We start from the raw sequence: 20,852 nt of genomic DNA on the forward strand, positions 1-20,852 counted from the left end.
TTGATGGATTGAAGAGAGTTTCTAGTAAATCTAGACAGACTGTTAAGATAAGGTTTGCATATTTTGTTTATCTGAAATTTGTATCTATCAAATCTAGACCTTTTCTATTATGCCTATGATAGTATTTAAGCACTGGCTGGGTGGGGGGAATTTGGACTGTGTATATTACAGTAGATTTTTCAGCTGCTCCCTGTTTCCTGATTGCAGCTGAGACAGAAAATGTAAAGGAACCAGTTACAGCTGCATGGATTCTGGGGCTGGCTTGATGCCAGTCTTGGCCCTATTTTAATTTAGAGCAACATAGGAACTGCTCTAAAGTACTCAAAATGGTAGCAACTCCAAGAGGTTGTCCACCATCTGGGGATTGCTAGACTACAGTGTGCTGGGGCCAATGCCTTCTTTGCCTCTAGACTGAGGCTGAGAAGTGGCGTGTATGAACCATATATGGCTACCAGAGTGATCCCCAGCTAAGGAGATCTGGTGGCTTCCATTCAGGCTCTGCCCAGGGGCTGGCTGGCAGTCAGAATCTGTCCCATTATTTGTTTTTGGTATTGTTTATAAGTACTGATGTAAAGGAATCTGCTATGATTTCTGTTATTCACAAAATAATTGCTCATAAATAAAGGTATACAAAGGTTTTTGTTTTGCTTGTATGGTATGCAAAGAAGTTCTGTAAGGGCATTTCATTAGATACATTTTAACTTCTATGGTTTTGCTGGAGGCTCCCTGGAAGACTGAAGAACTAGTAGGATTATATCATCACAGGAAATGAGAAATGGAGACCAGAACTGTAGATTGAGGGTAGGAGGGGGAGGGATTTTAGTCAAACTGTTCATAACCTTGAGTTCTGTTAATATCATTTTAAACCAAACACATGACGAACACCTGGAGGAAAAGCTCTTTGTTAATGATTCAGCATACCTGTCCTTTAACTGAGGAGTGAGAGAACGGTATTACTCCAATTCTCCAGCAAAAACAGGGAAGGGAGTTTTTTTTATTTAAAAGGCAAAAAGAAAACACCTTTCAGGCTTGCTTTGGACACCTCACAGAAGGGGGGGGAATCATTTTTTCGCCCCTTTGCGCATTACCTTTAAGACCCCTTCACTTTACCATGACTCTACCACCTTTAACATTTCTTTAATCAGCAACATTTTTTCTAATTTAAAAAGCAAGCATGTCACCCTTAACAATTGAATACATAAGCAGTGGAGCTTTTGCACTCAGATGCATACTTAGTGGGTTTGTGCAGCATGTATCTTTTTGAAAACCTGTAGATCTGAGCAGTTCTGTAGAAACAATGAAGTACTGAGAAGACTCTGCATCATGTGGCTTGGATCATTGTAGCCATCATTACCAGGTATACAATGTAGCTTTAACCATTAGCAGGAGAGGTTTTTTTAAGCCCTGTTAGGGCCAAACCTGTGAAACTGGTTATGGGTCAAATGCCTCTGGCCAAAGATCCGCACCCCAACCTGAGCCAGAGGAGCAGAATTTCACATAGAAGGATTTCATCCACATGCTCCTTTCTTCTTATCAGATGGGAGCTGTGAGTGGAGTCTGGCAGCTGTGCCAACAAAGGGCAAGATGCCTTTCCCATTTGCTGATGTGAAGAGGAGAGGGAGGTCAGAGAGGCCCCAATATGAAGACTTAAGCACATGCTTAACTTTATTAAAGCACATAACCAGTCACTGTCCCATTAACTTTAATGGGACTACTCCATGTGTGAAGTTGAACACATACATAAGTCTTATGTAGGATCTGGAATAAGAGCAGTCATCTGTCACTCTTCCACTCAGTTTTTAATCCTCCAGCTCGCCAACATTAGGCAGGATCTAAACATCTGTATCACAATGTCCTTTGCATTTTCTCTTAACATCATCTTAATGTATATTATATTCTATAAGCTTCATGTACACTGAATTCCTTTTAAAATAGTTTTTGGATCTGAATAAACTCTGATCATATACTGTTTCCCCCTCTTTTGTTTTGAGGTATGTAGTCCATCTGTGACTATAAGGCTTTGTTTCTTAAGCAGTACTTATGTTATTCTATGGATTGTAATTTCCTTTTCCTGTCAAACCATGACTGATTAATACTAAGTTTCATGAATAGTGATAGTTACAAAGAAGCTATAGTTTTACTCGTGCAAGGATGTTGTCAGGGTTCCCTCCCCACTCTGAACTCTGGGGTACAGATGTGGGGACCTGCATGAAAGACCCCCTAAGCTTATTTATACCAGCTTAGGTTAAAAACTTTCCCAAGGCACAAATTCTTTCCTTGTCCTTGGACGGTATTGCTGCCACCACCAAGTGATTTAGACAAAAATTCAGGAAAAGGGCCACTTGGAGTCCCTATTCCCCCCAAAATATTCCCCCAAGCCCCTTCACCCCCTTTCCTAGGGAGGCTTGAGAATAATATACTAACCAATTGGTTAGAATGTGAGCACAGACCACAATAACCCCTGGGTTATTAGGACACTGATAATCAAGGAGGTTCTTAAAAGAAGAATTTTATTTATTAAAAAAGTAAGAAAATCACACCTGGAAAAATTAGGATGGAAGGTAATTTTATGGGGTAATAAAATGATTTAAAACACAGAGGATTCACCTCTAGGCTCAGCTTCAAAGTTACTAAAACAAGAATAAAACTCTCTCTTAGCACAGAGAAAATTCACAAGCTAAAAAAAAAAAAAGATAATCTAATGCATTTCCTTGCCCTTACTTACAATTTTTGTAATCTTAGATGCTCATTTCAGGTATGTTTTCAGAGATGTTTTTCCTGCCTGGTCTCTCTCTCCATCCAGAGAGGGAACAACAAAGAGAGCACAAACAAAACCTCCCTCCTCCCCCAGATTTGAAAGTATCTTCTTTCCTTATTGGTCCTTTTGGTCAGGTGCCTACCAGGTTATTTGAGCTTCTTAATCCCTTACAGGTAAAGATTCAGTATAGCTTCTCAGGAGGGATTTTGTGTTACCCTTAGCTGTATGTTTATGACAGATGTCAAATGCAATGATATTGTATGATCACTTAAAAGCTCAAGTATGTGAATTTGTGTATTTAGGACTAAGTCTTGTATGATGCAGACCCAGCTGTTACAAACAAATTTTATGATAGACAAGAAATTATTTCTCCAAACTACATCCTGTCAGTCACTTAATTTATATGTGGTAGCTAGAAGTCATGTTGTGTTATTGATGTCAATAACTTCTCCCTTTCTAGGACTTCTTTTCCCCCTTTCCCCCAACAAAAAACAAAAAACAAAAAAACTGGCATCTGTCACTCCTTTGTTTTGTTGTTGCCTCCCTGATTTTGTTCAGGATGTTGACATCACTATAATGGTTTCCATCAAAAAAATTGTTAGCACATGCCCATTAGTATATTTTTATGACCTGTGATTTATAGGTATGTTTATGGTCTTCTCCACCTAGATGTTTTATTTCAGTAGAATCAGTGTAATCTTTATGTATTTTGTTTCTCCACCATGTTTAACTTCTTTAGATAAATATAGTGGGTAATTACCATATTAGCCTACCATGTATCAGAATTTTCAGTTTTGTCTAGTTCCTCTCCCAGTGCCAGGCACCCAGCTCACCTGATTTTGCTTTTAATTTTCTCACCTGGCCCTTTTCATTTTTATTCCTAAATAAATAACTGTTTATGTATGCAGTGGTGTTGTAGCTGAGTTGATCCCAGGATATTAGAGAAACAAAGTGGGTGAGGTAATATCTTCTATTGGACCAATTTCTGTTGGTGGGGGAGACAAGCTTTTGAGCTTACTCAGCATTCTTCTTCAGGTCTGTGAAATGTACTCAAAGGCATGGGCGGCAGGTGGACCCAGCCCTTCAGGGAGGCTTGTCTCGCAGCTCTGTCTAGGGTGACCAGATCAGAGATATAAAATATCGGGACACGGGGGGGCAGGCGAGCAAAAAAAAAAAAAAAAAGCGGCGGCGCGCGGTGGGTCCGGGCGGGGGCAGTGCGGAGCGGGCAGGGGCCGGGTGCTCCCCGCTGCTGCTGGGGAGCCCCGCGCCTCTCCCTCCCACTCGCGGCTGCGGCTCCTTCCCGGTGTGGCGTGTCTCCCACCGACCCAGCCCGCCCTGGGCACATGCGGCGCGCGTCCCCCGCGCCTAGTCTACCTCCCGCCGGGAAGGAGCCACTGGAGCGCAGCCGAGCGGGAGAGGTGCAGGCTGCAGGGCTGGAGCAGCCTCCCCCTGCGCTCCCGGCCCCGGGCCCCCGTGTGCAGCGGCCCGGGGGCTGGGCAGGAGCCCTCTGGCACAGCGGGGGGCTCAGAGCTGAGCCCCCCCATCTCCCTCCCTTCCTTGCCAGCCCCCCTTTGCCTACCCGCCCGGTGCCTGGGTGCCGGAGATGACTCACCAGCTCAGAATCCAGGTGCCACCACCACCCCCCTCCCTCCCGGCTTGCGCCGCCATGCAGCTGCAAGCCTGGGAGGGAGGAGGAATGCCGCGTGGTTGAGGAAGAGGCGGGGCCAGGGCGGGGATTTGGGGAGGGAGCCAATGGAGGAAGGAGGGGGAAGAGCCAAGGGTGGGTGAGAGTCCCTCCGGGAGGGCAAAATTTCTTGTTTGTCCAGTGTCCCGTCCAAACATTGGTCGGGATGCGGGACACAGAAGCAAAGATCGAGACAGTCCCGATAAAATCGGGACGTCTGGTCACCCTAGCTCCGTCCCTTATGCACAAGGCCCCGCCCCTGTGACTGGAGCCCCCCAAACTTCCCCGTGGCCAGAGAAGCCCTGGGCTGGCGGAATACCGAGCCACACACTGCGTCCCCCACCTCCAGAGGAGTCCTGAGCCAGCCCTAGCTGGCCGACCAACCCGAGCCCCGGCCAGAGCAGTCCCAGCGCTGGCCAGGCCGGGCCTGTAGCAGCCTCAGCCCAGCATCTCATGGCAGTGGCTGCAGCCAGGGAAGGCAGAGCCTTGCCTGGCCTGTTATACCCGCCACCCATGCTCAAAGGGTATGTTTATACTGCAAATAAATACCTGTGGCTGGCATACGTCTGGCTCTCTGTAAAATGGCAGTGTAGATGTTCGGGCTCAGGCTGGAGCCAGGTGTCTGTGACCCTCACTCCTCTGGGACGCCGTGAGCTTGGCCATCAGCCTGTGCCCAAACATCTACAGCACAATTTTACAGCCCCACTAGCCTGAGTGTGATGGGATTGCTCTACTCACTGCTCAGCAGCACCTCCTTGTGGCTCATCTGGGGAATTAGCTCTGCTACTTAATCTGATGCTCCTTCATGCGGTTATTCAGTCTGTCAGGACTGAATAGGTCAGATATAGAGTGATCATTTCGTGAAAAGTGTTCACCTGGAGGTGATAGGATGTTTTTGTCTTATCATTTTTCTGTGTGAGTTCATTAGAGAGTGCAGTGATTCTGTCTCATCTCACCCATATAGCTGTTTTTTGGGGCATTTAATGCATGGATGTGGTATGCCACAGGCTATAATAGGCATATATGTGACCTTCCAGTCCTCATCCTCAAATGAAACCTGCACAATACCTTCAAAAGATGAGCCTGGGAGTTTAAATTCATAACTTTGCTAGATACTAGAAATCCTGGCCTGAATAGAGACACTGGAATTATGGCTTATTATGGCAATCTATAACCCACTTAACTACCCTCCAAGCTTTTTTCCTTTCCTCCCTATGACTAGAGAGGTGTTAAAGGATCACTTCACCTTGAATGGTCCCTTGAAAAAGAGCTCCATGTCAGCTCAAAAGGTTGTGTCTCACCAACAGAAATTGGTATGATAAAAGATATTACCTCACCCACACTGTTTTATGTAACAGTTCCTTGTCTCATCTGACCCCTGGGCCAACCATTATTAAGGCTGCAAATCTTTCATGGAGGTCACAGAAGTCACAGATTTCGTGACTTTCCAGGACCTCCAGGACTTCCGCAGCTGCAGTGGCTGGTGCAGCTGACCCCAGGGCTACCCGAGCAGCTGGGGTGGCCCTGGGGCCAGCCACACTGGCTGTTGCTCCAGTGACCCCAGGCAACTGGTCCCGGGCACTGCCCTGGAGTAGTGGTCCGGGAGCAGTAGCAGTGCCACAGGCCGCCTCCGCCCGGAGTAGCAGCAGTAGTGGTGGGGCTACAGGCTGCCTCCTGCCCGGAGCAGCGGTGGCGGGGCCCTGGGTTGCCCCCCACCTCCAGGAGCAGCAGCCTCCACTGAAGCACCGACTCCCCCCCTCAGCAGGTAAGATTTAGTTAGGGATATTTTTAGTAAAAGTCACAGACAGGTCACTGGCCGTGACTTTTTGGTTATTGCCCATGACCTGTCTGTGATTTTTACTAAAAATACCCGTGACTAAATCATAGTCTTAACCATTATATATACATGGGCTTCACTTGTATGGTACTTCTGGCTATCCTGAGCAGACTTTATGTTCTTTGCAGCACTCATAGCGTGTCACAGTTTAAATACTCCACCCCCAAAAATCGTCCTTAGATACTCATTACTGGAAACATTGTTTCATTTTGAAAAAGTTGCAACCACTTCTCTGTATAATCTGTTCCACAAATGCTTCATAGCAGCTAATATATCAAACTCCTCATCTCTGTGCCATCTTCTTCATTGCATTAGGATTCTTTAATTCCATCTGAATAGCTGGCCAGACGGAGCATGGTAACATTTCAAAGAAAGCAAATAAATATGGATTAGCTCTGGAAAGAGTAGTAGAGTAGTAACTCAGAAAAGATTATGGTGTGGCATTGAAGAAATTAGGCTAAAGTATTATGCATATCAACTTGCCTTTAAAGAACTTATTAATTTTAGTAAGACTTGTTAACTTTATATTTAATACACCTCTACCCCAATATAACACGAATTCAGATATAATGCGGTAAAGCAGTGCTCTGGGGGGGCGGGGGTGGGGGGCGGGGCAGCGCACTCCGGTGGATCAAAGCAAGTTTGATATAACGCGGTTTCACCTATAACGCGGTAAGATTTTTTGGCTCCTGAGGACAGCGTTCTATCGAAGTAGAGGTGTATATTTGGCAGCAAGGCAAAATGCTTTCCTTTTTTCAGATTTTCAATAAACAAAGGACACTAAAAGCAGTGAATCTACTGCTGTTTTTCATAGGGGAAAGCCTTTGCTTGAGAGTCTGGCTCAGAAGGCAGGGTTCATTCTAGATTGCTCTCAGCGTGGAAGCTCCTTTTGCAATAATATTCTACAATGGCTGTTGCCATTTCGGGGTTCTCTAGAACATCTATTGTCTACTCTCTAACAGAGACATCATTATGGTCATTCACATGTGTGCGTTTAACTATCATAATTTGTTCCAAATGGGGCTTCTCTGGAAACTGATTAATATGATACAACAGTTGCATAATGAGGCAGCCATTTTCTCCTTGGTATAGGAACAATAGAATCTGTGAATATCTGCTATCTACACTGGTTTCTAATAAGGAAGCAGATTTAATTGAAGGTTTTGCTGGCTGAATATAAAGCCTTTGATAATCTAGGTTTCAGGTGCTTGAGTGCTTGTCCCTCCTTCTATGCTTCTAGAAAGCATTTGGGATAGGCTGGATTTTTGTTCTATAGACTTCTTGCTGAATGGACTCTCAGTGAAACTTCATCCCTGAAGGTGTCTGCAGGAGTCATAGAATCATAGAAGATTAGGGTTGGAGGAGACCTCAGGAGGTCATCTAGTCCAACCTCCTGCTCAAAGCAGGACCAATCCCAACTAAATCATCCCAGCCAGGGCTTTGTTAAGCCGGGCCTTAAAAACCTCTAAGGATGGAGATTCCACCACCTCCCGAGGTAACCCATTCCAGTGCTTCACCACCCTCCTAGTGAAATAGTTTTTCCTAATGTAACCCCCAATTACATTTTTTATTTATTTATTACAAAAAATACATTAATATCCAACCTAGACCTCCCCCACTGCAACTTGAGACCATTGCTCCTTGTTCTGTCATCTGCAACCACTAAGAACAGCCCAGTCAGGGAAAGAACAGGTTAAAGAATATTTAGATAAATCAGATGTACAGTATTCAAGTCCATAGGGCCTGATGAAATTCCTCCTAGGGTATTTGGTTCAGCTGCTTCCTTAATCTTGAAACCGTTAGCCATTATCTTTGAGAACGTATAGAGAACAGATGAAGTCTTAGGGGGCTGGAGAAAGGTACTCTGTTTGGCAATGTTTTAAAAGGGGAATAAAGAGGAATTACAGGCTAGGAGAGGGCAACATGAGTTAATGGGGGGGGGGGGAGAGTAATATTAATGAGGGGCACCACCTTTTCCCCATAACAATGAGTGATGAAATGTGACTGCTTTGGTTCTTTTAATAGATGCATATGACTGAGATCTATGTTACATTATTTCTCTCCCAGACATTGAAGTATAGAAGGAAAGTTCTGTCACCACAATACTGCAGACACAATGAGCTCAATGTCTTTCCTGGCATTGTATTTTACTGTGCCCATGACCAGGCTGCTTGCCTCAGGATGGACTTTTTGTTTGGCTAGTGACCCCTCCCCCATCCCACTGCATGTCACGGGTGCTGGAACTAGGGGTGCTGTGGCACCCCGCTGGCTTGAAGAGGTTTCCATCAGATACAGGGTTTACAGTTCGTTCAATGGCTCTCAGCACCCCCACTATACACATTGTAGGCGCCCCTGCTTCCTGTGGCAAAGGTGCAATCCGTATCACTGGGAGTGACTCAGCATTGACAACCCCATGCCTTTGAAAATCACAAATCAGCCCGCCCCCCCCCCCAATAACCAACCCAGGATAATTTTACAAATGACCCCCCGGGGGGCGGGTTATTGGCCTTGGAGTGGGGGGAGAGAAGACGCGCTGGGGAGACATGTGTGACAATCACAAGGCCGAAGAACTTCGCTGAAAGGGAAGCGAGTCTCGTGACTCCCGGAGCTGGGGCTCTACGAGACAGCACACGGGGTTTGTGTCTGTGGGGCCCCGCCTCCGTGGGAGAAGGTGGGGGTGGCCCCCGTGTGGCTGCGCCACCCAGCTCGGTACCGGAGCCGACCGGCCCCCGCAGGGGGCTGCTGCCAAGCCCAGGGCGGCTTGGGCGCTGAGCCCGGAGCCAGGCCCGTCAGGCCGCGCCGCTGAGCGCCGGCCCCGCTAGGTGGCGCCGCCCAGTCTCGCATCGCAGCCGCGCTCTGCCGCTGCGCCCGGAAGCGGCCGCGGGGATGAGCCGGGCTGGAGGCGGAGGCAGCGGGCGGCGGCGGCCAGCTGTTGGGACCCGGCCCCCTCCGCCCCGGCGCATGGCAGCGCGGTGAGCGGGCGGCGCGGGCGGCGCAGGGTGATGGTGGCCGGCGGGTCATGCTGCTGAAGCTCCTGCAGAGACAGACCTACACCTGCCTGTCCCACAGGTATGGGCCCTGCCTCTGCCTCGGGGGCCTGGTCCTCGTCCTCGTCTCCGCGCTGCAGTTCGGAGAGGTCAGTAACGGCCGCCCCCCCCCTCCCCCGCGCGTGCCCTGCTCCCCCCCGCAACACTCCCCCCCCCCCCGCTCGCGTGCCCTGCTCTCCCTCCCCCCCGCGCGTGCCCTGCTCCCCCCCGCAACACCACCCCCCCCGCTCGCGTGCCCTGCTCCCCTTCCCCCTCCAGCACCCACGCCGCGCGCCTGCCCTACTTCCCTGGCCCCCTTCCTCTCCGCTCCACAGCACACCTCCACGCGTCTTACCCGCTCCCCCGGCCCCCTCTCCCCACGCAGCACCCACTCCACGCGTGTGCCCTGGTCCCCCTCAGCACCCACTCTGTGCGTGTGCCATGCTCCCCTTCTCCCGCAGCACCCTCCCTCTGCAGCACCCACCCCGCGTGTGCCATGCTCCCCTGGTCCCCTCCCTCTCAGCTTCACAGTCCCCCTGGCCCCCATGCATCTTACCACTTCCCCAGCCCCCCTCCCCCTGCAGCACCCACTTGCACGTGTGCCATGTTCCCCCGGCCCCCTCCCCTCCACAACACCCCCCCGCGCATCTTACCTGTTCCCCTGCCCCCCTGCAGCACCCACCCCATGCAGTGCCCTGCTTCCCTCCCCCTCGGCCACATGTGCCCAGCCAGCCCCATCTGTGGTGCTCCTGCCTGATGCACCCACCTTGTGCATGTGCCCTGCAGCACTGCGCCCCTGAGTGACAGTCCCCGTCTCCTTCACTCTGTAGTATCCTGTGCCCCGTAGCAGCCCCCACATCCCTTCTGAGCACCCTGGCAGAACCCACCCTGTGCATATGCCCTGAAGCACCACTGTGCCCCTTGCCTCCCCAACCTTTCCTCTTGTTTCTCCCTTTCAACACTCATCTTAAGTATGTGAATTACTTCCCACCGCAGTGCCCTCTTTCCCCTTCACTATCAAGCTGTGATACTCCTGCAGAGCCCCCCCCATCTTTTGACATTTACCATAATACAATGCCCTGTTTCCACTGTCATGCCCTGTGCTTCCACAGCACCCACCCCAGTATGCTGGCTTCCCCCTGCAGGACCCTGTGCCTACGCAGAAGCATCCACCCATCCCCTCCTATAACTTGTGTTTCCAAAATACCCATCTCCAGTGCTTCCCCTGCCCTTTGAGTACTACCACCCCTGTGCTCTTGCCTTTCCTCCCTATATTCCCCCATGCCCAGTGCACTGACTACTCCACGGTACGCAGCACTTGCTCCAATGTCTCTGCAGCACCATCACAGAACCCTCTTCAGTATCCCAATGCAGTACCCATCTAGAGCACTTGAACCACAGTGCTACTGCCTCCATACAACCTTCTCTTCTGCAGAAGTTTACAGCACACCAGTTCAGTGCCTCTACGTGCCCTTGCTCATAGGCTCTCCCTAGCCAGCATCAACCAGTACTTCTCCTGTGCCACTCCTGTCCAGTGTTCCTGCTTCACCCCTTGTAGCACTTCCACCCATGGACGCTCTGTTTTGGTGTCTTGAATTTATCGTTCTCCCAAGTCCTGCTTTTCCCTTAAGCAACTCCCACTCTCTTCCCCTGCAACATTCTTGCCTTCCTATTGCTCTCCACTGAGACAGCCATATTTGCTGTGGAGAACTGAATGTGGAATTTTGATGTATTTGGTATATTCAGAATACAGAGATTTGTGTATAATACAAATTGGATCCCCTTCAGCTAATCACAGTGCAGGGATTTGTGGAATTGCTAAATAACCATTCGGTTCTGGGACTCTACTCAATATGGTCATATTTACCCTTATTTTTAATATCTTACTAAGCTCTTTATAGGGCCAAATTATGTTACATCTGTGCAACCTATTAAGATCACCTTACCAAAAGTGTAAGTTAAGGCCGAATTTGGTCATATATGTAAAAACCCTCTCAAGTCAGTTAGCTGACTTCTGTTTTGGAAAGTGGATTCAGGCAACTTAATTTTAAATTCTTCATTCAGCTACCAGTTTGTATGTAAGGCTATATGTTTTTAATATGCTAAGCAGAAAACTTATATCCAAGCATAGCAGCAATAATTCTTGTTGTGTGTATTTCAGTACTGCCTACAGGTCTCAGCTGAGATCCTTGTACTGTTGTACTAAGCACTCTACAATTGCATGCACCTTGTGTTCACTAGAGAATTTTTTTTAACCTTAGTAAACGTGTTTATGAGTCTAGTGTAAATAAGTCTCAGGTAGGGTTCAACTTGATCAGGTAACATGTTAAAACCACAATTGCCTAGTCTACACACAGCTCTTAACACGTATCAAAACAGCTAATATGTTAAAAATACACCTCTTTTCCGGGATAGCCAGGGACATTCTTGCTCCAAGAGCTTACAGTGTAAGTAGACAAGAAAGAGGAAGGGAGGGAAGGGTGACAGAGGTACAAAGGAATGAAGTGTCTTGACCAAGGTGAAACAGCAGGTCAGTGAACAATTAGGGAATAGAACCCTGGTCTCAGAACCTTGTTAGACGCTGCCGTTTTGTAAGCAGTTTCACTTTGCTCTGAAATTACTATTCTGATACCAAGATAACGCAAAGGAAAAGATGTATGATGATGATTTGATATTGCTGACAGTATGATATCTGGGTGGGGTGTAGTTCTTGTTGACTCTTGAGCTTGTGAAAGGATTAGTTTAAAAAAATCCAACCCAACACACACCAGGATTTAGATTTTAAATGTGATTAGCATTTGTTGACAGTAGCCCCAATTTGATTAGCACTCCTGCATCATGAAAGCAATTTGTATTGCAGTTTAATATTTCAAGGTAAAATAGAGATTTTTGAAAATTGAAGCAGCTTTATAATCAAGTAGCATGTACAGTTTTGTTTTGCAGGAGAACACAGGGAACTAATATACTGTATGTCTTTACTGAAAAATGCCATTCTTCTTTTGGTCCATTTCAGAAATATTGTGTGAATTTTAAATGTCAAGAAAAGGGCCTTTCAGTGCTGAATGGTCTCAGCAGGCCTGGGCAGTGAGAGACTGGGTACAATCTGCACTTTCTCAGAGGCCTTGGTTTCTTTGCTTGTGTAACCTCCATCCCCTCCCTCTTCAGATGACTTATCATTATCACTTTTTTTTTATCAGGGCAAGCTGATTGGAGTTCTCTTTAGAGCTCTGTTAATGCCATTTTTGAATGACCAGCTGTTACCACAATAGGGAGATTGAGTTCTTTTCCCCTGCAGCCTGGAGAACTGAATTCAGTATTTCCAACCTCCTGCTGCTCACCAATATCATCAGTATTTTGACTGTCCTGCTTTTATCATTTTTAATATTTTTGTTCCGAAAATAGTATGCAACTTATTTTTTTCCTAACAAATGGGCTGAACTGCCTGGAATGATTTGCACGTGCACAGATACACTAAACACTCTTAATTATATATCAGGTCAACACAATCAAAAAAGAAATAAACACAAGCTTTTGAAAATGACAACTACAAATTTAGGGGATTGTCAAAATCAAATAGACTCAGAGGGAACACTGGCCTGCAAATGCAACATAAAAATACCCTTCAGATCTTAAAGATCCCAGTCCTCTAGCAGTTTCTCAACTGTACCTAGATATCTATTGGGAGGATTTCTTAGGGAATGTATCCAGATTTTATCAAACAGAGAATGTTTGTGGAGGGTAAGTATACCTTTTTGTAAAATGGATGCTAAGAGGCTGAAAGCCCATGTTGGGGGCAGTGTTATTTCATTGTGCATTCATTTAGAGCAGTGTCTTACCACAAATTTTCCTGTGTTCTGAAACTGACTAGTGATTGTGCAATGTATATGTTACATTGTCCTTTGCAACTCCTGGTGATAAAACCATATCTAAAAATAAACTAAAACATGTACTTGTTTGCATGTGATATGCAGTTAGAAATCCCAAATCCAATGTGTACATCTAATAACGGATGAGAAATCTGCCACAAATGGTGGTTATATACCTGAGTTTTATAAGCTTGTCTATGTCAATAATTATCAGTTTATAAAATGAACAGAATTAATTCTTCTGTTTAATGGAGGAATTCATCTTAGATAAAATTCCATTAGAATAAACGACATTTAGGAATTTTAAAATTGAACAGCACTGAAAAGTCAGGAAATGCCAAAGACGTGGTTGGACAAGCAGCTATAACCCCCTCTCCCCCCTTTGTTTATGCTGAACACCTTGGGAATGAATTCACTGTGCAATGCATTTAGCCACCTATTTATGCATGACTAAGAATTTGTCTACGCTGCCCCTTGGTTTGAACTATAGAGGTGTGGATAGTGGTGGGCACTGAAGTGTTGTGCTGTAATTCCCTTGCGTGGACACTGCAGGCATGAACTAAAAGGTTCCTAGTTCGCATTAATGTAATGCTGTTTGAAGAGGACTATGTTAATGCGAAATAGGTACCTTTTAAATGTAGTCCTCTTCGAACAGGATTACATTAAGTTGAACTAGGAACCGCTTAGTTTGCGGCTGCAGTATCCACACGGGGGGACACTTTGGTGTCCATGGCTATTCAGATCCCCATAGTCCAGAAGGCGGGGCTCTGTAGACAGGTCCTGAGTTTTCTTTCATTTAGAACTAGAGCTGATTGAAAAACAGAGACAAAGTGGTGGAAGTTTGAGTAAACTTTTTGCGTTTTTCATTGATATTTTGATTTGATGGCTATTGTTGGATTCAATTTAGAATACTGGTAAAACTGGCCAAAAATTAGTGCAAAATATACTTCACCTGCCTGAAATGTGCTTTTCGCTCACTGTTTGTTCAAGTCACAACAGATCTTCACAAAATCACTCAAAGGCATTGTTTATCAGTGAGAGTTGTCTCCTTGCACATTTCATCTCGCTACCCCTCAGCCATTTAAGCACTAGAGCTGTTCAGAAACAGTCACATATATTTTAATGGTAAGAGTGTATTTTTGTCACTCTTCTCGTACTTAAAAATGGCTGAATTGTGTTTGAGTAAAGTTTCCAGAAATAATTAGCCCTTGGGCAGACACCAAGCATAAAAAGACGTAGAAAATTTTGAGCTATCAGAACTGGGGTGATAGTACTTTAATTATAGCTATTGTTTGTGATGCAATTATAAAACAGAGAGAGGCTGCTATCCTATTGCAAAACTTAATACTGATGCCAGAGTGGCACTTGCAATTAAGCAAAATTGGGTTTGCCTGCTGTAAATCCACTGCAGTGGGCATTAGTGCTGCCAGTAAAATGGGTAGATAAGGCAAATTGTTCAAAACTGACAACATACTGGTAGCAGCAATATGTGAAAGTTGGCTTGTTGGCATCAAGCTCCATCTATGAGTTGAAAAGCCCAGTGCAGTTTAAGTACAGTTCAAACTTTTTTGTATCCAATAAGTGTTATAACCTGGTTTAAGTATTGCAGCCCATGGTTTGGTTGGAACATGGTTGTTGAACTTCATTATGGCAGAGTTTGGTTATAGACAATTTTTGACTGAGCTTCTCTTGGTGGTTCAGCTTTGTTCAAAGCCCTGTGTAGATGGAACATGAGCGAAAGACATATTTGGATTACTGATACAATAGCTTCAGGGTAGAGACTTTCTTCCTAGTTGTTCATATGGCACTTAGTACAGTGGGACCCCAGTCTTAGATTCCTCAGGCATTACTGTAATACAAATAACAGAATGTGGCTGCCTTCTTCATAGAAAAAAGGGTATGTCAGGAGTGAGAAACATGACATTTATCTTAAAATTTATCATTGCTTTTAGTAGTTCAAAGCAGCTAGTGAAGTTGACATGGGATTCATAAATCTTTGTTTTTGTAAGGTGACACTTACGTAGGTCCTTATGGTTTAACTGATATAAGTGACAAAGTATTTGCACAGTTAACCCTCTTCTTTCTCAAAAATTGTATTCATAATTAGAATTCAGAGACAATAAAATCTCAATTCTTAAGTGTAGATTATGCTTGGATTCATCATTATTAGTAATAACATCTACATTAAAAAATACTATTTGCCATCTTAGTTCTGTGTTAAACTAGTTTCTGAGACTGTGAGGAGACTAGCATATCTGCTAGAGAGAGAGAGGGAAGAGACTTAGATGAAAAACAGATTTTTTGCATTGTATTATTTTAAGATAAGCATTTATTTACCTTCACATTGAAATAACAATGACCAATTATGCTCATTTTGTAAATTCTGTCTCCGTGTGTGAGAAAGATGAGAATTGACAGGCATGGTTTTGGTTGCAAAGAGCCTTTTTTTTGCAGACTTGGAAGGGGGTTTATATGTGCTTGTGGTAGGCCCAAATAAGTTGACACTGGACCCGATCCTTTACCCATGTAAGTCAATAGGAGGCTTGTCATTACTTTGGTGATGAATGATACAGCTCATTGTGGAGGTGGCTTTAGAAATGTTGTATTCTGTGAATGCTAGCTTGGAGAAATAACTTACTTTGTAGTTCGATGTTCTTTTGTAATGCAAGGAAGATACAACCATATAAATGGCACCCAGCCTGGTGAATAATTGATATGAAGCATTAAGAATTATTTTAAAAAGTCGTATTATGTTGAGGGGGGGAGGAAAGAATCTCCTTTTGTGGTAACTATTTAGTAAACTCTGAGAACTGGTAGGTAAAGTCCCATAGGAAGAAAAACGAAGGGAAAAAAGAGCCCAGGAGAGCTTGCAGTTTCTCAGAGAGACTATATTTAAGGCTCAACAGCAAACTGGCCTGATATGAAGGAAAGATAGGAAGACTAGAAAGAGGCCAATATGGTTCTGTCAGGAACTCCTTGAGTGTCCTGAAAATAAAAAAAAGAATCCTACAAAAAGTGGAGACCTAGACAAATTGCTAAGGAGAAGTACAAAAGACTAGCCCAAGCAATCAGGGACATATTCAGAAAAGTGAAGGCACAAAATCAATTATATCTAGCAAGGGACAGAAAAAGCAATTAGGAGCAAGAGAAAGACAAAGGTCCTCTGCTTAGTGAGTAAGGAGAGCTAATAACAGATGACATCAGTAAGGCTGAGGTACTTAATGCCCATTTTGCTTCAGTCTTCCCTAAAAAGGTAAATTGTGACCAGATACTCATCACAGTTAATATTAACAATGAAGCGGGAAGGAACACAAGCCAGACTAGGGGAAAAGAATACATTAAAGAATATTTAGGAGTATTCAAGTCGGCAGGGCCTGATGAAATTCACACTGGGGTATTTAAGGAACTAGCTGAAGCAATCTCAAAACTGTTAGTGGTTATTTTCAAGAACTCATGAAGGATGGGTGAAGTCCCAGAGGGCTGGAGAAGGCCAAACATAGTACCTGTCCCTATAAAGGGGAGCAAAGAGGACTCAAGGAATTATAAACCAGTCAGCCTAACTTGGATACTTGGAAATATTATTAAACAATGAATTTGTAAGCACCTAGAGGATAATAAGGTTGTAAGTAATAGCTAACACGGATTTGTCAAGAACAAATCATGCCAAATCAACCTAATTTCCTTCTTTGACAGGGTAGTAGGTTAGTGGATGGGGGAAGCTGTAGATGTGAGATATCTTGATTTTAGTAAGGCTTTTGACACAGTCCACAAGATGCTCTGATAAGCAAACTAGGGAAATGTGTATATGAAATTACTGTAAAGTGGGTGCACAACTGGTCAAAAGACTGCTCAAAGGAGTTATCAATGATTCACTGTCAAACTGGGAGCACGTGTCTAGTGGAGTACTATTCTGTATTGTCATTAATGATTTGGATAATGGAGTAGAGTGTATGCTTATAAAATTTGCAGATGACAAACTGGGAAGGATTGCAAACACTTTGGAGGATAGAATTAGATTCAAAACTACCTTGATAAACTGTACAATTGGCCTGAAATCAGCAAGATGAAATTCAATAAAAGACGAGTGCCGAGTACTACACTTAGTAAACAAGAATCAAATGCACAACTACAGATTGGGGGATAACTGGCTGCGTGGTCGTAGTGCAGAAAAGAAGCTGAGGGTTATACTGGATCACAAATTGAATATGAGTCAACAATGTGATGCAGTTGTGAAAAAGGCTCATACCATTCTGGAGTGTATCAACAGGAGTGTCATACGTAAGACATGGGAGGTAATTGTCCCGCTCTAGTTGGCACCGGTGAGGCCTCGGCTGGAGTACTGGGTCCAGTTCTGGGCGCCACACCTCAGGAATGATGTGGACAAATTGGAGAGTAAAAAAAATAACTCTGTCAGAGCTAGGATAATGGACTATATGGATCATTGGTCTGATCTGATATGGCAATCCTTATGTCTCCCAGCTGAACTAGAGTCTGTGGGCATTCTCTTTCTGTCATTACTTAGTGTGTCCTGGGTTTCAGGTTTGATCTGTGTTTGGAGATTAAATATGACATTTTTTTCTTTGGTTAATTTCCAGTTTGTGTGTACTAACGTGCACATCATACTTGAATTTATATATATATATATATATATATATATATATATATATATAATAGTAAAGGGTTTGAAGGAAGATAAGTAAATTATCATTAATTCTAATTTAAAAAGAATGTGACTCCAAGTTTTCTTTCTTTGTAGGTTGTCCTGGAGTGGAGTCGAGACCAGTATCATGTTTTGTTTGATTCTTATAGAGACAACATTGCTGGCAAATCATTTCAGAATCGGTAAGCTCTGGTATAACTCTTGGGGTTATAGCGTTGCATATTTAGCTATTGTGTATGTTTGCCAGATGTTTAAGATACAGTAACATACTGTATAGTTGGATGTTTTTCCGCCTACAAATTTTAAGTCTGTACTAAAGTTGTATTTGTTTTTACACTTTATGTATTAAATCAGAAAATGTAAATTGGAAGTGATAGTGACATGAGAACTCAGATTTTAAACTTGTTTAATAGCATTTTTTACACTACATTAGCACTTCAGTCTGGAATGAACAAAATAGTTCTTTTTAGCACTGCAGAAGGGAAAAGTGACTAATTTTGCATATTAAAGTGTGTGCATATAAATATACAAGTAAAGTTCCAACTTGGTTTATTTTAACATCTCAGGAAGTGTTGTTTTCCATATGTTGTAAGTTTTCCTTCATCTTGCATGGAGGTCATTATTAAGTGGAAAATGTCACAAAGCATGGAGAAAGAGGACCTTTTAAACTGAATGATTTTAAATCAGAGAAACTGGTCACATCAGAGTGAATCCTGAGTCATATGAATAGTTATTTTTCAGTTGTGACAACTCTTGGGAGGCTTCTTACGGTGTTTTAGTTCACATTTTGAATAATCATGGGGTCTACTGTTCAGGAAGTCAGTACGCCTGTGGGCTGTAATGTGGGAGAAGCTACTTAGGGTAAGTAATTTGGTTTCTTTTAGTCTCAATAAACTCAGCTGGAAACTTGTCTAAAAAAGAGGACCTCACTGAAAACCAGATGCTGAATCAGAGTTAAAATGTGTTGGGTCGTAGGACCATGGAAATTAGTTGGCGGGGGGAGGGAGGGTTAGATCATGTAGTCTGTTCCCCTGCTAGTACAGGATTGCGCTCTACTGTACATTTTGTTGTAGTGCGTTAGACCTCCCACTGCTTCCGCTTATCTCCCCACCCTCAAAAAGATCAGTGATAAAGGAAAGTGGACACTTTTGTAGCTCTTATAGATGATAATCATTAGTTTAGAGATGAAATGTTTCTGCAGAACTATGCAATGGAGCTTTTTGGTCTGTCTTTTGGTATCCATATCCATTTCTAAAATGCCTGTCACTGTCTGTCACTAGATAAAACAGTAGGGTCTGTCCAAAAAGGGCATGCAAATCTCAGCACTGTTTTTTGGATATAGTCAGTTTTCTGTTTTGCAGTGTGCAGCCTAATTCTTTTCTGCTTTGGTTCTTCAGGGAATGCTTCCTTATAGAGGAGACTTTTGCCACTCTTGAGCTGAAGGATCAGTGAATGAGTGGGACTGGTGACTAAGCAAGTCCTAAAATTTTCATAGTGGGCACCAGAGCTACTCAATATTTTGAGTTCATTAGCTGGCCTTTACACTTGCTCTGTCAGGTGTGATAGGAAGGGGTCCGCAGTATTGGGAGGTTTGTCAGGAGATTTGTATACAGTTAGCTACTCCATGTTGCAGTTTTCCTGGAATTGGCATACCAAAAATGACTTTGGTTTAGGGATATATTTTTCTTGCATCTGTCAGCTACAGTAGTTCAAGCCTTCCTTGTTACCTAATCCTATGATTAAATGGATATCCTTCGCACGTGAGCTGAATCAGTGTGGGGCTGGTGGAATCTTTTTGTGAGATTTTAGAGACATGATGCGCTTTTTGTATAACCTGTAGATAGAGGAGTTTTGATTTTGATACTTTCTATCCTGTCTGGGTTTATGCTCTGAAATTAAACTGAATGAAAAGGAGGGACCCACAACAAATTGGGCTTGAGAGAATTGTTCTCCTGAAAGTAAACAAATATTTAAAGGGACGGAAAGTAAAACACATCTCTTTCAGATATCAAGTGATCAAGCAGTTTACAGCACTGAGCAGTACAGTTTTTGGGAACATGCTAGTACATTTTCTACTTTGTTTAAATCTCTGGTATAGTGCCTTTTAAAAACAATAAAAGAATATCTCCATTACTTGACAAATTATTATACGTTATGATGTGATTTTCTTCAATAACATCGTAAAGTTAAAATTTGTCTTATGTACATAGGAACACATACTTAAAAAAACAGTACAAATTTTTATTTTGCGAGTGATTTAAAAAACTGGTGATTTCATTATTAAGAATTATAAGAAATTGTACTAAATAGTTGTAAGGACAAGGACAATTTCTTGTTCTTGCCTTTAAGGCTCAACATTGCAGCTTTTCTTTCATCTGCAGCCTGGTCTCTTTCAGCAGTCCCGTGAGTAGGGTGACCAGATGTCCCGATTTTATAGAGATAGTCCCGATATTTGGGGCTTTGTCTTATATAGGTGCCTATTACCCCTTACCCCCGTCCCGATTTTTCACACTTGCTATCTGGTCACCCTACCCATGAGACACATTAGCCTCAATATCTCCTCCTTGTCTTCTCTTTGTCTTCCTTTCATGCTGTCTGTGGTATGTATAATGTTTACCACAAAACTGTTCACCAGGTCACTTTCCTCCTCTCATTAATAATCTTAAAAACTTGCTTCTTCAGTCTTGCATGTGAGAATCTACACGTTAACTGTATGATTGTATGATTTTCACCTCTGTTTCTTCCTTCTCCATCTATTAACAACCCTTGCTGCTTGTGGCATGTTGAATTTATATTGTATGCCGTTCTGGAACATGCCCAAATAATATTTGAGTGTGCCAAATAGCGTTAGGTGCCAGACAAAGCAAGTGAATAGATAATCCCTGCCCAGTATCATAGAGCATACAATTTAAATTTAATGTGACACAACAAGCGAAGGCCACAAATAGGTGGGAGGTAGGGGGAAGATGTTGAGTGAGGCTGGGGAGGGAAAAAGACACAGGAGATGGGGAGCCAAGAAGA

At 43.9% G+C, this 20,852-nt stretch overlaps 1 protein-coding gene across 1 annotated transcript in view; it reads left to right on the forward strand.

Annotated features, from left to right (window-relative positions):
- The first annotated feature begins 9,149 nt into the window (after positions 1-9,149).
- The window catches only part of GNPTAB (N-acetylglucosamine-1-phosphate transferase subunits alpha and beta), a 72,875-nt gene continuing 61,172 nt past the window's right edge, over positions 9,150-20,852 (forward strand). Inside the window, exons 1-2 of the mRNA XM_005303688.4 lie at positions 9,150-9,415; positions 17,928-18,013. Coding sequence (XP_005303745.2) covers positions 9,299-9,415; positions 17,928-18,013 — 203 coding nt within the window. The 5' untranslated portion in view covers positions 9,150-9,298. The remainder of the gene's footprint in view (positions 9,416-17,927; positions 18,014-20,852) is intronic.

Source organism: Chrysemys picta, chromosome 1 (assembly GCF_011386835.1).
Source record: "Chrysemys picta bellii isolate R12L10 chromosome 1, ASM1138683v2, whole genome shotgun sequence".
Lineage (NCBI taxonomy): Eukaryota > Metazoa > Chordata > Testudines > Emydidae > Chrysemys > Chrysemys picta.